This window comes from Girardinichthys multiradiatus, chromosome 3 (assembly GCF_021462225.1).
Source record: "Girardinichthys multiradiatus isolate DD_20200921_A chromosome 3, DD_fGirMul_XY1, whole genome shotgun sequence".
Classification (NCBI taxonomy): domain Eukaryota; kingdom Metazoa; phylum Chordata; class Actinopteri; order Cyprinodontiformes; family Goodeidae; genus Girardinichthys; species Girardinichthys multiradiatus.
Window position 1 is genome coordinate 10,155,407 of NC_061796.1, and position 15,389 is coordinate 10,170,795.

Sequence of the window (15,389 nt, forward strand, 5' to 3'; positions counted from 1 at the left end):
GTGTTGGGACCCACAGCCATGGATTTCAACATTAAACTCTGGTATGGACTCTTCTGGAACTTTCAAAATAAATTGCATTTAACTGACTTCCAGCAACTGAGGAAAGGGGGGTAGCAGCAGACTTCCCATGATGCCACTGTCTGAATAAGAGCACCCCCTCTTGAACAAGCTGACCGCTTTCCACACGACCTTCGAGAGGGACCGGTCAGGAGAGGCCCAGCGCGCTAATGTCTTTTGCTGGTAAAAAGACATAAACTCTTCAAACTGGATCCAAGAGTGTCATACAATCATCGATCATATGCAAAGATAAGTATGAATGAAATACTGTCTGTGTATCCGGTATTTTCATTTATGAACGGGGGTAATTAAGGTAAAAGCATTGCTTGACTTTCTCTCCGAGCCCTGTAGGAGCGGACAGGACGGGCCGCCCAGCTACAGCTCCGGAGCTAACCCTTTTGTTCAGAGCGAACGCACCTTCAATCCCCTGCGAAGCTACCGAGCTAACCGCTTGTTGACTGTGGATACCTTCTTCAAACTTCATCGTCTTTTGGACAACATTCCTCACCACAGTTTATGAGGTTAGGTTTGGGCAGATTAACAGTTAGGATGAAATGATCTAAACGCTTTTCATTTTATGAAGTTTTGTTTGTGTGAAACTCGGCTATTTTAGTGCTAGCAGGCTATCTGCAGCACACGTGCCCGGGTTGTGTTCTTTGTGTGTTTTTAAAGTTAAGACAAACTTTACTTGAAGGGTGATTTTAAATAGAAGATTGATCACAACGCGCCATCCGCGCTTATGCATTTTAACCCTTTTATTAACGGTATTTTAAAGGTATGTGTTGATTGTGGTGCTAAGCTATTAGCTTCTTTAGTTAGCTCAAATGCTAACCGGTAAGAACACGTGCCTGCTACTAAAGAGTATTTAACAGAAAGGTTGTTAGTTTTCAAGCTAGAGAATAATAGTGTCCCCGAACATCATTTACTAGATTTGGGGGGGTCAGTCATCTAGTAGAGCAGGGATTTCTCAGAAAGACTTGTTGGTCATTTAAATAAAAAACATGTAATACATTGCTTAAGCAGCAACATCTTTTATTGACTGATGGTATCTCAATGTAAATTCAAACCATTTTGACAGCATTCAATCATGTTTAAACAAAGCAAGATGATAAAATGTCTTCATTTATCTTTATTCTCCTGATTGTTGATTCATCTTTTCATCTTTCATCTTTTGAACATGCTATGCTACTAATATTAAAGGTTTAAAAAACTGTATGTTTAAAGATTGTGGCATGTTGGGCATTTTGAGATGGCATTTTTACACCAACAGGGGAATCTAGTTTCAACCAGTGTGCAACACAGAAGCATTAACATGTCTTTGAAGGGTCAAAAGTAGTTGGTCAATGGCAACAGGGCCTGGAAGGATGGCTACTGCGTAGCATGACCCAAAGCTAAATAAAAATTTAAAAAAAGAGAATTTTAAGAATTTTAAGTTTTACCAGAGAAGCAAATAACTCAAACATTTAAATATTGTGTCCATATGGGTAGAAAATGGACTGAAAAGACGGTCCCAGATGGTATTGTGAGCATTTATCATATTGACCTCAAGTTAAATGCTTCTAAAGGTTTGATGTAGAAGACCGTTTGGCTAAAAATTGCTACCCTTATATGTCATAGATGGGGTGTGCAAGTTAAACAAATTTTCTTAATGCCTATTTCCGACCTAAATAGGGTGCCCAGCAGGTTTTGCTGTAATAAAGACTGTAAAACTGTAAGAAAGGATTGTTTTTAGGCACAGTTAGCCTAATTCAATTTTCACAAGTGAGATACATTTGTCTTTGAATACAGTAGTTGTTTTTTTTTAAATATACTCAAAGAAATGAAAAAAAACATTGTTTTAAGAGGAGTTATCTTCCAGAACACTACCAACTTTCAAAGATGTTTCTCATAGCTTTCATTATATCTTGCAGAATTATAATCAATCAGGCAGAGTGCTGTACTGAGTCCTATTAACACACCCACACAGGCAAACACACAGACACAAACAGGGAGTGGCCTGGGGAAGTGATAAGATTGAATTGATGGGGACTTAAGAAAAAGCATCATGAGCATCATCACCTCAACCAGTCAGGTCTTATAACTCATACCCATTCACACCTCAGCCTCCTTGGCTTTTCGGTGTGTCTTTTTCACTTTGCTGTTCGTTTCGTCCTCACCCTCATTTTCACACAGTCTTCTCTTGTCCCGTGGGATGGTGACTCACAGAGACACTGACTGCATAAATCTCAATTTGAACAGTTGTAGGAGTAAGAGGGTGGCGAGGCTATAAGAAATCCAATTAGATCATACTTTACATTAGAGTATTTTTTCGCCTGTAGGAGACAATTTTATGTGGCTTGATGTAACTTCCCTTCAGGTGAATACTGAAAAAATGGTAAATGAAACAGGCAGTGGGAGAGTTTTAACTCAGATGCCAAGTGGTCTGAAACCCACCTAATTGGTGATAAATGTCTTTATTTGTCTGTTGGGGTTATTTTCTGGACATGTAGAGGTTTTTTATTACCAAAATAGACATTAAATGGCTACCAAAAAATTGTTAAGTGACAATGAGGTATTGTAATGAAGCTACTTAGGGGATTATTGTAGGTAATTATTAGGAGAAGTTTAACACAGCTCAGGTACTTGATTCATTTCCAATAATGATAGATAACAGAACACAGCAAGAAACAATATTTGATTAAAAAGTTTCTTTTCCTTTTTGTTCTTTTCATCAAGCACAAAATTAAACAACCAAACAAACAGTCCTATTTTCTAAGAGTATCTTTTAGTTGTATTTTGACAATCCAGTTGGATGCATTGTTGGGCGCTGGAGTATGCCCAATAAGACTTTTAAACCATTTGAATTTATACATTTTTTTGCAAGCACCAATATTGACTAAATTTTGCATTTTACTGTGAGCCATCTTCTGCCTTTTGCCTAGTCGATTGGTGATAGCATATCTCCATTTCACCTTGGAAATACAAATTTTACTTCCAAGATACTCTGTTTTAAAGTACCTTTGAAAACTGAATCACAGAAAAAAAATAAACTTCATTTGTTCTCTATAATTCTCTTCATCCTTCTCACAAAATTCAGTTTAAAAACACCAGCCATTTGAAACCAGTGGTTTCAAATGCCAGAGTACCAAAAGAATGGCATGGAAAGGCTGTACAAAGTTTACACAAGGAGGCAAAAGCTAAAATTAAAGCCCCAAACCACACAAATGTACTTCAAAGATTTCACATTTCAGAAGAGTTAAAATGGGACTTTTAAGCCTAAGAACAGTAGTGCAACTGTCATGCATAGTGGTGGTAGCATCACGCTGAGAATCCTATTTGCTGCCAGTAATACTGGTATATGGCACAAATGGATGGTGTGATATAGCAGTAGGACTACTTCCATTACCTAAAATCGGCAGCTTCTTATTGGCCTTGAAAAGTAAAAATACATGATGCTAAAACAACTACAATCAAGCTTAAGAATCATTAACACAACTCAAAAAATATTTATTTAAATATTATGAAGTTTTATTTTTCTGGTAGTGGACAGATATGAATAATAAATAAATGTATTTCACATTTTGACTTCACAGTAAGGACAAGGCTTAATTCAAGATTGTCAGACCATGTTGATTGCTTAGATGCTAATGGGAGTTCATAAAGTTCATGTTCACTAAAATGTTATCATCATCAAAAGTATAGTGTTAACAGATTGTTTAATGAAACAAGAAAGCACCTTAAGACTTAACTTTTTTTAAAATTTAAAATTCATATTTATCACTATAGCTTTTATTGGTCTATCTGTGCCTGAATAATTTAGTCAAAGGCATTGAAGGACATTATCTGCTTACAATTATAAACTATTCTTATAGAAAATCTAAGGAAAGCTTAAAACATAGTTCCTTTAATTGCAGTATTGTCCCTGTTTTGTTTTATACTTTTTTTTCCCCCTAATGCTTATTTTAGTTTTATGTTTGCATTTTCTCTTTCTTCACTAATCTCTTTCTTTGCTGCTTTTGTCTTCTTGATTATCTTTAGCAACATCATCTGCTTCCTCTCTTACTTCTGTTGCATCTTCACATCTTGCTGAATTCTGTGTTTCCTGTTCTGCTTGACCTTCTACCATTTCATCATCTCCATTCACCTCTCCAATAATCTTCTTCTCTTCTTTTCCTGGCTGATTGAGAGCCTCATCTTTTGATTTTATCACATCTTCATCCTGGTTACTGTTCCTGCTGCTGCTTCTAGTATTTCCGCTTCCTTTTCTCTTGCTATCTGACTGAGTCTCGCCAGGGATGTTGCTGTTTTCTGCCTCTACTTGTGCCTCTCTCGTGTCTGCATCATTACTGTGCTCATTGCTGCTTTCCTCCCTATTACCAACATCCTTCTCTTGCTTCTCTTTGTCTGTATTATTGCCTTGCTCTTTCTCAGCCTCAGAGGGTGTAGTTAGATTTTCCTTTTGCTCTTTATTGTCCTGGGTCATATCAACAACAGCAATGCTAGTACATCCCCGCTCCTCACTATTAACCTCTTGCTTACTCTGTTCTCTGACCTCTTCCTTTGCTTCTTCAACTTCCCCCACCTTCTGCCCATTTACGTCAGAAACTCCCCCTTCTTTTTCATCATTTTGCTCATCATCTGCGTTCTTCTCCTCTCCTTTTTCATCATTTTGCTCATCAGCTTCCTTCTTCTCCTCTCCTTTTTCATTATTTTGCTCATCAGCTTCCTTCTTTTCCTCTTCTTCTCTTACAGCATTTGTATCTCGGATCTCCATCTTCTCATCTTTGCTTGTGGGCCTATCTGTTTCTGTGGTGTTTTCAGAACAAGATTCCTCTTCGGCCTTTTCACTGTCCTCCTTTGAGGCCTTTTGATCGTCAGATGCATCAGATTTCTGTAACACGGAAATTCGAGAACAAATTTTGTTAGCAAGACATGTCTTAAAAGTCAGCATGAATTTGTATTACAAACACTTTTAAGGCTCTGTCAGTACAAGGGTTGCAAATATATTTTTATAATAAAATTGACGTAAATAAAAAAAATAATATAGTTTTTCTACTCAAATCAGTTAACAGGATAAATTAACTCAAACATTTAATTGCAGCCCATTTCTTTGCAAGGAGTGTTGTCACTAGATCAGGATTTTCTCTACAATAGTTCATGTTCATACCTCTTCAGCTGTCTGATGTTGGGAGGTTTTGTCCTCTGTGTTTTCACTGTCAGCCTGTGCTTCTACATCATCTGGCAACAGCAACAAATACAAAACATGTGTGAGACTAACTGTACAGAAAGGTCAGTGTTTATTTAAAGGACACTATATGACAGATATGGACTTAAAAGCATACTGTCACAGTGTGTTTTTGGTTCGGTATTTGTTTATGTTTAATCAGATGTTTTGATGTCTGTGAGTTCCCGTTTCTGGTGTTTTATTTCCTAGGTTCTGTTCTGTTGACTGTGTTGTTTTATTGTATTTTTTTAGATCTGTTGTTCTCCCCATGTTCTGGTTCCCTGGGTGTGTTTTACAGTTTGTTTCTTCGTCTAGCTCCTCCATGTCCTCATTTGTCTCTGTCTGCTTCACCTGCTCCGTCTGCCTCCACGTCTCACCTGTTCCCTGTTTTCCTGATCACCTGCCCTATTGTTTCATGTTCACCTTCGTCCCTATTTAGATCTGTCTTGTCCTTTGTTCCACGCGGTGTTGTTATGTCTTTTTGTTGTGTCCTTTGGATACTCGCCCTGCTCCAGATCTTGTTGGGTTCTGTTTTGGAGGATATTTGTACCCCCAGTTCCTCGCCTGTAATTGAGTGAACTCTATAAATAAAGACGAGTTTTTTTGATCCCACTCTGCTTCCTCCGTACTTGTCTGCCTCTGGTCCACCACAAAGAAACCATTATGACACTTACTGTACATTTCTACAGCTGATGTCACTAAAAAAATCTAAAGCCCTAAAAAATACGAACTTGTCTCGTTCCATTAGAACTGATCAAGGATTAGAGCATCTCAGATAGTGAGTCATTTAGCTTTGTGGTTGAAATTAACATCAGTTTTTAAGTCAAGAGAAAAATTGTAGATTATTACTAACTTTAACTTTATCTTAATTATATATCATGAAAAATACAATCAGTAGCCACATTACTAAGTATTTATAAAGTAATGGACAGCAACAATAAGGTGTGGTGTTTAAACTATGCTCAGTTGGTACTGAGGTGCCCAAAGTGTGTCAAGAAATAATCCCCCACAACATTGCAGCGCCACCATGAGCCTGAAATATTGAGACAAGGCAAGATGGATCCATGTGTAACCCACACACTTAAAGTGTATGGTCAAAAAGGGTTAACACTGCACTAGTCATTTCTTTTGGTCCTCTGGAGCACCAACTAGAGACAGCAAGCCTTAGCTCCACAAGAGTGCGTCTGAGCAAGCATGTGGAAAACAAAGACACAGTGAAAGAGCGTAGCAATGTTAGCATTGAAACACAGAGCACAGTCAAAATTTAAAAGAAAAAGAGAGAAGAACGGATAAAGTGTACAAGAGCATGGCGAAATATTGCAGTGTGAGTCGCTGACATTGACGCAGATGGATATTTGGTTATTTACTGTGGAAACTCCGGTGAGTGATATAAATTCAATTCAATTCAATTCAGTTTATTTATATAGCGCCAATTCACAACACACATTGTCTCAAGACACTTCACAAAAGTCAGGTACATACATTCCAATTAATCCTAACCATTGAACAGTGCAGTCAGATTCAGTTATTTATTCAAATTGGATAAAAAGTTTTTCTATCTAAGGAAACCCAGCAGATTGCATCGAGTCAGAGATTTGTAGCATTCACTCCTCCTGGATGCGCATGTAGAGACAGTGGGCAGTCACTGGTGTTGACTTTGCAGCAATCCCTCATACTGAGCATGCATGTAGCAACAGTGGAGAGGAAAAACTCCCTTTTAACAGGAAGAAACACCCAGCAGAACCAGGCTCGGTGTGAGCGGCCATCTGCCACAACCGACTGGGGGTTTGAGAGAACAGAGCAGAGACACACAAGGAATACAGAAGCATGGATCCAGGAGTACTTTCTATTGGAAGGAAAAGTAAATGTTAGTGGATGTAGATCCTTTAGTCGTTTCATCTAGAAAGAAAGAACAGATAAACTTTGAGCCAGTTTTCAAGGATAGAGCCTGAAAGAGAGCACATATAATAAGTTACAGTAAAAGCTCAGTCAATTGCTATGTCTACGAGAGAGAAAGGGTTAAACACTGAAAGACAGGGCCATGTGGATCATCGGATCATCAATATCTGAAGCTAACGGCTAGCTACGCCGTCAGCTAATAAGTTGCTAATGTTAGCATCATATAGCATGGTTGAACGTCAGTTGAGACCAGTCAGGAGTATTTTTGAACTTCATGATGCTATTTAGTTAAAATGTGTTCAAGTTATTATTTCAATAGTTATTAAAATTTGGTGCAGGTTAAAAAGATCTTACTGTGTAACCTATAGAATGCTCTAACTTCATGACGAGTGAAGACTTGAGAAAATTCATAGTTTAAGACTGTTAAAAATTATTTCATGGGGAGATTATCTCTATTTACAAGTCAAAAAAAGTTAACTTGATGAAGCAATTGAACATGATATTCATTTACAGTGATTTGAGATGGATTGAAGTGATTAAGAGAGTTATTTGTTATTCTGCACATGTGCAGACTGGTTTTTGGAGACCAATCAAGTGAGTGATGTGATGGCGAGCCAGACCCACGGATGATGCTTTGAAGAATCCTGCTAGTAGACTGGCCAGCTGCTGCAGGGATTCTCAGTGAAGTCATCTTGGAACAAATCAGGATTTCCCAGCTATGGAAATGCACACACACTTATACCTTACCGGGTAGTGTACATGGGAGACAAAGAGCATTACAGGAAACATAAAGGACCCCTACTAGTATACTAAGAACTCAACAAAGAGACTTTGGTTTAGAAACAATTTAATCCCTGTTCTTGTATTGCACTGTAATTATATATTTTTTTTATTATTTTGAAGAAAAGAGCTCTATTTTATTTCAGTTTATTTCCTGTTGCTGTAATTGTGATAATTTATATATATATTTTTATATACTTTATTTTGTTGTTGTGCGTTCATGTTGCTGCAATAAATCAGTCAGTTGTTTACTACCAATCATACTCCTTTTTACTCCTCAAAACCTAGGTCTTAGTAGCGCAAATCTTTAGTAGAATACAGGACAGGTGCTATATAAAAAAATTGGCAAGCCAGCCAAGAGGAGTGGCTAAACCTTTGAAACAATCTGACAGTTTATTGCAGTAATATTACAGTATGGATGTTATTAAGGCACAGTGTCAAGGTTTCAGACTCTATTAGTTCATGAGATAAAAGACACAGAGGTAGATGAGGATGTAACAATGAGCCATTGTAACATGTATATGTATATTTATATTTGTTAGTGAAAGGCAACACAGTTAAACAACATCTTGATTTGCAATTCAGTTTATTTTGGTTGTTTTGGGTGCAAAAGATTTGTTTGGGGTGTGGCTTCTTTAGCAGGCCTCATCTTGGTTTTTCTGTGAAGGTAAATTGAATTATCTTCTCAAGATTTAAATGATTGTTACATTTTAATTGCATAAAAGGAAAACATATGAAAGTTCAATTTGAGTACTTACCCCTGCCATTCCCTTTTCCCAGCAGGTGTGCACGGGCAAAACATTCCCCGGGGGCTTGTACACATTTATTGGTTCTGGGACTGCACCATCAGGGAATGGGAAGGGAGTTTGGTTTCACATACAGTATGTTTTCTATTTCAAGTTTGGAGTAATTACTCGTCTCGTACTCGTCGTCTTCCGCTTTATCCAGGACCGGGTCGCGGGGGCAGCAGACTCAGCAGAGACGCCCAGACGTCCCTCTCCCCAGACACCTCCTCCAGCTTCTCCAGGGGGAGCCCAAGGCGTTCCCAGGCCAGCCGAGAGACAGCGTGTCCTGGGCCGTCCCCTGGGCCTCCTCCTGGTGGGACGTGCCTGGAACACCTCCCGAGGAAGGCGTCCAGGAGGCATCCGGTATAGATGCCCGAGCCACCTCAACTGGCTCCTCTCGATGTGGAGGAGCAGCGGCTCTACTCCGAGCCCCTCCCGGATGGCCGAGCTCCTCACCCTATCTCTAACGGAGTGCCCGGCCACCCTACGGAGAAAGCTCATTTCAGCCGCTTGTATCCGGGATCTCGTTCTTTCGGTCATGACCCAAAGTTCATGGCCTTAGGTGAGGGTAGGAACGTACACCGACCGGTAAATCGAGAGCTTCGCTTTTCGGCTCAGATCTCTTTTCACGACAACGGATCAGCAGAGCGCCCCCATTACTGCGGCAGCCGCACCGATCCGTCTGTTGATCTCCTGCTCCATTCTTCCCTCACTCGTGAACAAGACCCCGAGATACTTAAACTCCTCTACTTGAGGCAGGAACTCCCCTTCAACCTGAAGAGGACAAGCCACCCTTTTCCGGTCGAGAACCATGGCCTCGGACTTGGAGGTGCTGATCTTCATCCCAGCCACTTCACACTTGGCTGCAAACCGACCCAGTGCATGCTGTAGGTCTTGGCTAGAGGGGGCCAGCAGGACCACGTCATCTGCAAAAAGAAGAGACGAAATCCTCTGGTCCCCAAACCAGACCCCCTCCGGCCCTTGGCTGCGCCTAGAAATCCTGTCCATAAAAGTTATGAACAGGACCGGTGACAAAGGGCAGCCCTGCCGGAGTCCAACATGCACCGGGAACAGGTCCGACTTAGTGCCGGCAATGCGACCCAAACTCCTGCTCCGCTTGTACAGTAATTATTGGGATTAAATTAAAATATTTTCTGATTTGTCTTGATCTGTAATGTATTGTTTTATTAGCTGTTTATTTAATGTACATATTCTTGTTTTATTTATCCTTTTTGCAGTTGTGTATCCCTTATAATGGTTTCTCCCAATTTACTTCCACCTCTATTTAAGTAATATATATGTCACTGTCCAGGTTGTTGTTGTTGGTGTGGCTCAGTTATTTTGCTGCATCAAATAGATTAAAGCAGTTTCAGCTGAATTATTTCTGAGACTGCGCTTTTATTCAACCATTCTTGGGTCCCACCTCCATGACCGCTAGTCCTCCTGACAAGCATGTGACAGAGGAACTAGTTGAGTTTTTGCAAAAATATGTTTACATCTCCAGAGTAGTACCTGTCGATAGTTCTGAGCCTGATTTTAATAGCACAACCATAGTTGAGTTTCAGTTTGATACAGCTATAGGGGCACTTCAAGATGGGTTTCCCTGTCATAAAAATACTGCGGATTCTGAAATCACCCACAGCATCCAACTGTTGTCACCTCTCTACAGCTCTAAGATGACTACTGACCTTACTCAGTCCTACATAGCTGGATTAAAGGGGTTTGCAAAACTGAGTTGCTCAGACTATGAAAGGCTTTTGCTTGAAGAATTAAGCCGAATTCAGAAATCGGCTAATAGTAAGGACGAAATTATTCCAGAAGAATCTTGCTCCAATTTAGAGGCAGTCACCCCAGTGAGGCCGTATCAAATGCAGCTTCATCATAGTAGCGAGGCCAAACCCAAATCAGACCATGCAGACTTACCTGCTGCTGCTGTGAAATTAACCGCACTCTTGTCACCTGAGCAGATCAGTACACCTGAGGTATAAAGGGTGATAGTTGAACACATTGTGAAAAGTAGTGACTTGACCCCAACCTACCCAAGTTTCTCTAAGTTGAGACCCTTCTCAGGAAGATGCCCCTGTCCCAATATGGAAGGTGAATATGACAGCTGGCAGAGTCATGTGGATTTCTACTTTGCAGATCCCTCTGTGGTGAAGACAACCATATTGCTACCAGGACCCAATCCTGATATGGTTGAAGCAAAGAGAAAAGAGCTGAAGATAAAACGAAGGGCCTGGGAAGAACAAAATAAGGCTGATTTAAACTAGAAACTGTTCCAGTTGAGGGACAAATTGGAACCAATATCACTGCAAGTTCTAAATCTAGAAATTTTCTGAAAACCTTGTCATACATCCCCAACTTACAGCAGCAGGTTAGGATTCCAAAAGGGATAAATGGTGGGAAATGTATAGCTAATCTTACTTTGGATCGAGTTAAGTGCAAGTCTCTGCTAGGCACTGGGTGTCAGGTTACCTCAATATCAGTTTCCTTTAACAACAAGAACCTGGCAAGCAGGCCTTTACAGCCTATCAGCAACCTTGATGTTGAGGGTGCAAATGGACAAGCCTTCCCTTATTTGTGTTATGTGGAGGTCAGCATTGAGTTCAAGAGTTCATTGACCCACAGCTTGAGGTCTCCACCTTGGTGTTGGTTGTGCCTGATTTGCGCTCCAACACTGATTTGCCAGTATTGATAGGCACTAATGTGCTGGATGTGTTGTATAGTGAGCATTGTCAGAATGGGGCTACATCTGACATTTCTTCTGCTTATAGCTTTTGACAGATATTTAGAACTCTCAAACTCAGACATACAGCAAAAACCACGGAAAAGATTGGTATAGTGATATTAAAGAGTAACAACCAACATGTCATTCCAGCACGTGACAGGGTCTGTCTAGAAGACTCTATTAAAGCCAGGAACCCCCTTTGTGAGAAATGGGCAATGTTAGGATTATGATTATTGATTAATTAATATTTATCAAGAATTATAGTTTAAAATCATAATTTGAGAAAATTAATTTCTTAACCAAAAATCCTTATTTATGAATCAAAGTCAGAGATGTCCTCTGGTGTTGTAATTGTGGCTCAAAGCCTTTGATAATTACAATTATTAAATTCTCGGTAATAATTGATAACTATTACTAGATGTCACTGTTTAATCAACCGTTTCACTGAAACGTGGGGAACTTTGACCTTATTTTGACTGACAAATCACTCTTGCTCAAAATAAACACAAACGATTTCTCTTTATCTACGTGAATATTTATTAAATCAACAGCCCTGATACACCTCGCTATTCCGCTTCAATAATCTTCACCTAATCAAACATGCAAAGTTCAACATAAAAGGGTAAAATATCTAACCAAACAAAATAAACAGCATTGAGTGTGTGTGAACTCAAACCAGCATTTATGGCAAAACAAGTGATAATATGGTGCTGAGCAGAGCTTTGGGAGCGGCCCCGCCAAAATGTTGCTCAGTGTAACACACCACCGAGGGTCATAAAACTTCCCCCCAAAGTTGTAGCTCAGTGGACAAAGGGTAATAAATCTTTTGGCGGCACCCAGTAAAACACGAAGGTGAAGACAAAGAAAAATGGTTGAATTTCACCAAGAGGTTATTATAGCAGTTCAATTTTACAGTACACCTGCATTCAGATTTTCACACAGTAAAACACACTTGCGAGACTCGGCGGTCTCAGGAATCAACAGCAATCAAGTTTCAATAAAACGTAGCCTGCACATACAATTTAGAACACATTGGACTATAAGTGGCGATTCTAAATCGCCCTAAAATCCTGCTCTATCCTGCCCAAGCTATTTCTAAATAAAAAAATTGAAATAAAACAAAACAGAATGGAATTACTTGGGGTTGTCTCCTTCTGGGGCAGAGAGAGAGGGGGAGTTGCTGCGTGTCCGCAATTAACTCCGAGAAGCGGTCGGCGTCATCCATGGCTTCCTTTGGCAAAAAGGAACAATATGATGGACCATCCACAGTCGACTGGAACAAAAACAAGGATGCCAAATCCGTCTTCTTGAAACCTCCATGGGATTTTGCCTTTGTTACGTGTTAAATCGAAGATGTGAATCTTCGATTGGTAAAGTGAAATTTCTGCCCTTCCTATTCCAAAAACCTCTTTTATGAATTTTCCTTCTCGTTGGCCAATGGGGGGAGAGTGAATGAAAGTCCACGTGGGATTTTTCTTCTCCAGAGTGCTGCGTCCCAGATGCTGGTCCGGTATCCAGCTTGGAAGCAAGGTTTACAGGGAACTCATTTTACTATATAGTCCACTGTGATGTCAGAGCTGAGACACCCTTGTCCTATCAGCTGCGGTCCCTGGTGGGATTTGTGGTAGCGGGCTATCCTGGGGTTCAAAATGGCCTATGACGACGAACAGCATAGCAGCTCCAGCAACGTAAGCATGGTCCAATATGGTCCAACAGCAATAATGGACCAACCACGATTATCTAACTTACCCTGGGGAATTTTTATTGACTGCTGCCATATCACATTGCCCGACCATGGTTGTCATTGTTGTTGAATTTGGTCATGCTACAAAGGTCAAACACAGAATAAAGCTTAAGGATGAGGTGCCCTTTAAGCAGTGATCTAGGCCCATTCATCCTAATGACTACGAGGCAGTGAAGAAGCATCTTCAGATGCTTTTGGAAGCTGGGGTGATACGAGAATCAGAATCCCCTTATTCGTCAACCATTGTTGTTGTTAAAAAGAAGAATGGTGATGTTCGCCTGTGTATTGACTATCGCAAACTTAACACTAGAACTCCCAGGGCCGTCGATTTGACGGTTTTGAAAATTTGACATGCCATAACTCTGGTTTATTAAAACTCTTATCTTCCTGGCATCCTGACTTTTTCTAAACCTATGTCTTATGTATTCCTATGTCTCTTTTTACAAAAAAATAACAAAGCAACCGCCACTCTAGAACGCAGTCTGAGAAGGAAATTGTTGGCATCCTACAAATGGCTTCTAGAAGGATATTTTCTGCTCAAGAGACATTGGAAATGCTTCAAAAATTAGATGATCGTGATTCTGGGGTCGAGAGGGATTCTGACGACTCTTGGTCAGCATTCAGTTCCAGTGACAGCGGGTCAGAGAGTGAGCCTCCTCCGGCTAAAAATACACGAGGTGTCCCATTAGCAGGAGGTTGCGGCACATTATTTCAAGGTAGTAAAAGACTAGCCTATGTAACGATATTATCATATTAGGCTATAGTTTAAAGATTAGTAATCTAATAATATATAAACTATAACAACAGTGCCACAATCAGCGCAGGTTCAAAGACAGGGAGATGAGCCAGATCCCCAGTGTCCAGCTATAAACCCAGCAGTCCAGCTCACTGGCAGGAGAGAAACTACAAATCAAGGTACTGATAATGGACAAAGAAATAAACAATAAGTTAGGTCATGATATAGTAGCCCAGTAACTACAATCTATTCTGTGCTTTACAGCGTTTTCATCGCAAGATGAGCGCACACCTGGGAAGGAGGAGGAGATAGGAAAGGATGGCACTGTGTGGACAGTAGTAGGGGAGGAAGAAAGTAGCGGGAGGCGTCAGAGCCAGAACACATCGACAGAGCGCCAGATCCAAGATGTCCAGACCGCGTTCCTCTGCTTGGTGGATGCCAAAATGCTTATCCACCTCCAGGGCTGCAGTGTGGCTGAGGCCTGCAGAGTTTTGGAGATGATTCCTCCTCGGACATGAGTGTGGATGAGCTGAAGGCATTTTTAGTACTAGTTTATGTCCGCGAAGTGAAAGGGGGGCGTAACATGGAGCTGTCCAGCTTTTGGTCAGATTAGTAAAGCTTTTTTTTTAAATGTACCCACTACTCTGTATTATTTTTCAGTACTATTTAAAAATAATAATAACATAATAGGTTTTGATCAAATACTATTATTAATTCTTTTAAAACCATAATTTTATAGCATGCCAGAAAACCTGCTATCAGATCGAGATGGACAAGGACAACAAGCCTAAAACTGCTTTTGTCTGCTCTCTGGGGTTTTACGACCTTAACCGGATGCCACAAGGGATAACCAATGCACCCAGCACCTTCCAGAGGTTGATGGAGAGATGCCTGGGGAATATTAACCTCAAGGAGGTTTTGGTATTCCTTGACCACTTGTTCGTGTTCTCAGATTCCCTAGAGGAGCATGAGGAAAAGCTGCAACATGTTCTGCAGCCGTAAAGGGAAAATGGGTGGAAACTCTCTCCATCCAAATGCTGATTCTTTCAGATATCTGTGCAGTATTTGGGACATATTGTCTCAAAGGACGGAATTGACACCGATCCTGAAAAAATTGCTGCCATAAAAACATGGCCAGTGCCGCAGACCCTGAAAGAAATTCGATCATTCTTGGGATTTGCTGGCTACTATAACCGCTTTATTAAACATTATTCTAAGATTGTGAAACCTTTGAATGACTTCACAGGACATTATCCATCAGCAAATAAAGGTCAAAAGACAATTGCTTGTGCTGGAGAGTATTTCAACCATAGGACGCCTTTTGCAGAGAGGTGGACACCTGCTCACCAGGCTGCTTTTGAGCATATCAAAGAAAAACTGACTTCTTCCACCAGTGCTGGGATTTACCATCCCAAAGAACCCGTATGTTCTTCATACAGACGCCAGCTTGAATGGAC

At 40.4% G+C, this 15,389-nt stretch overlaps 1 protein-coding gene across 1 annotated transcript in view; it reads right to left on the minus strand.

Annotated features, from left to right (window-relative positions):
• Positions 1-890: 890 nt before the first annotated feature.
• The window catches only part of LOC124865289 (doublecortin domain-containing protein 2-like), a 50,153-nt gene continuing 35,654 nt past the window's right edge, over positions 891-15,389 (minus strand). Inside the window, exons 8-9 of the mRNA XM_047360270.1 lie at positions 5,204-5,274; positions 891-4,927 (exon numbers count right to left, since the gene is read on the minus strand). Of these exons, the coding sequence (XP_047216226.1) occupies positions 4,031-4,927; positions 5,204-5,274 (968 nt within the window). The 3' untranslated portion in view covers positions 891-4,030. The remainder of the gene's footprint in view (positions 4,928-5,203; positions 5,275-15,389) is intronic.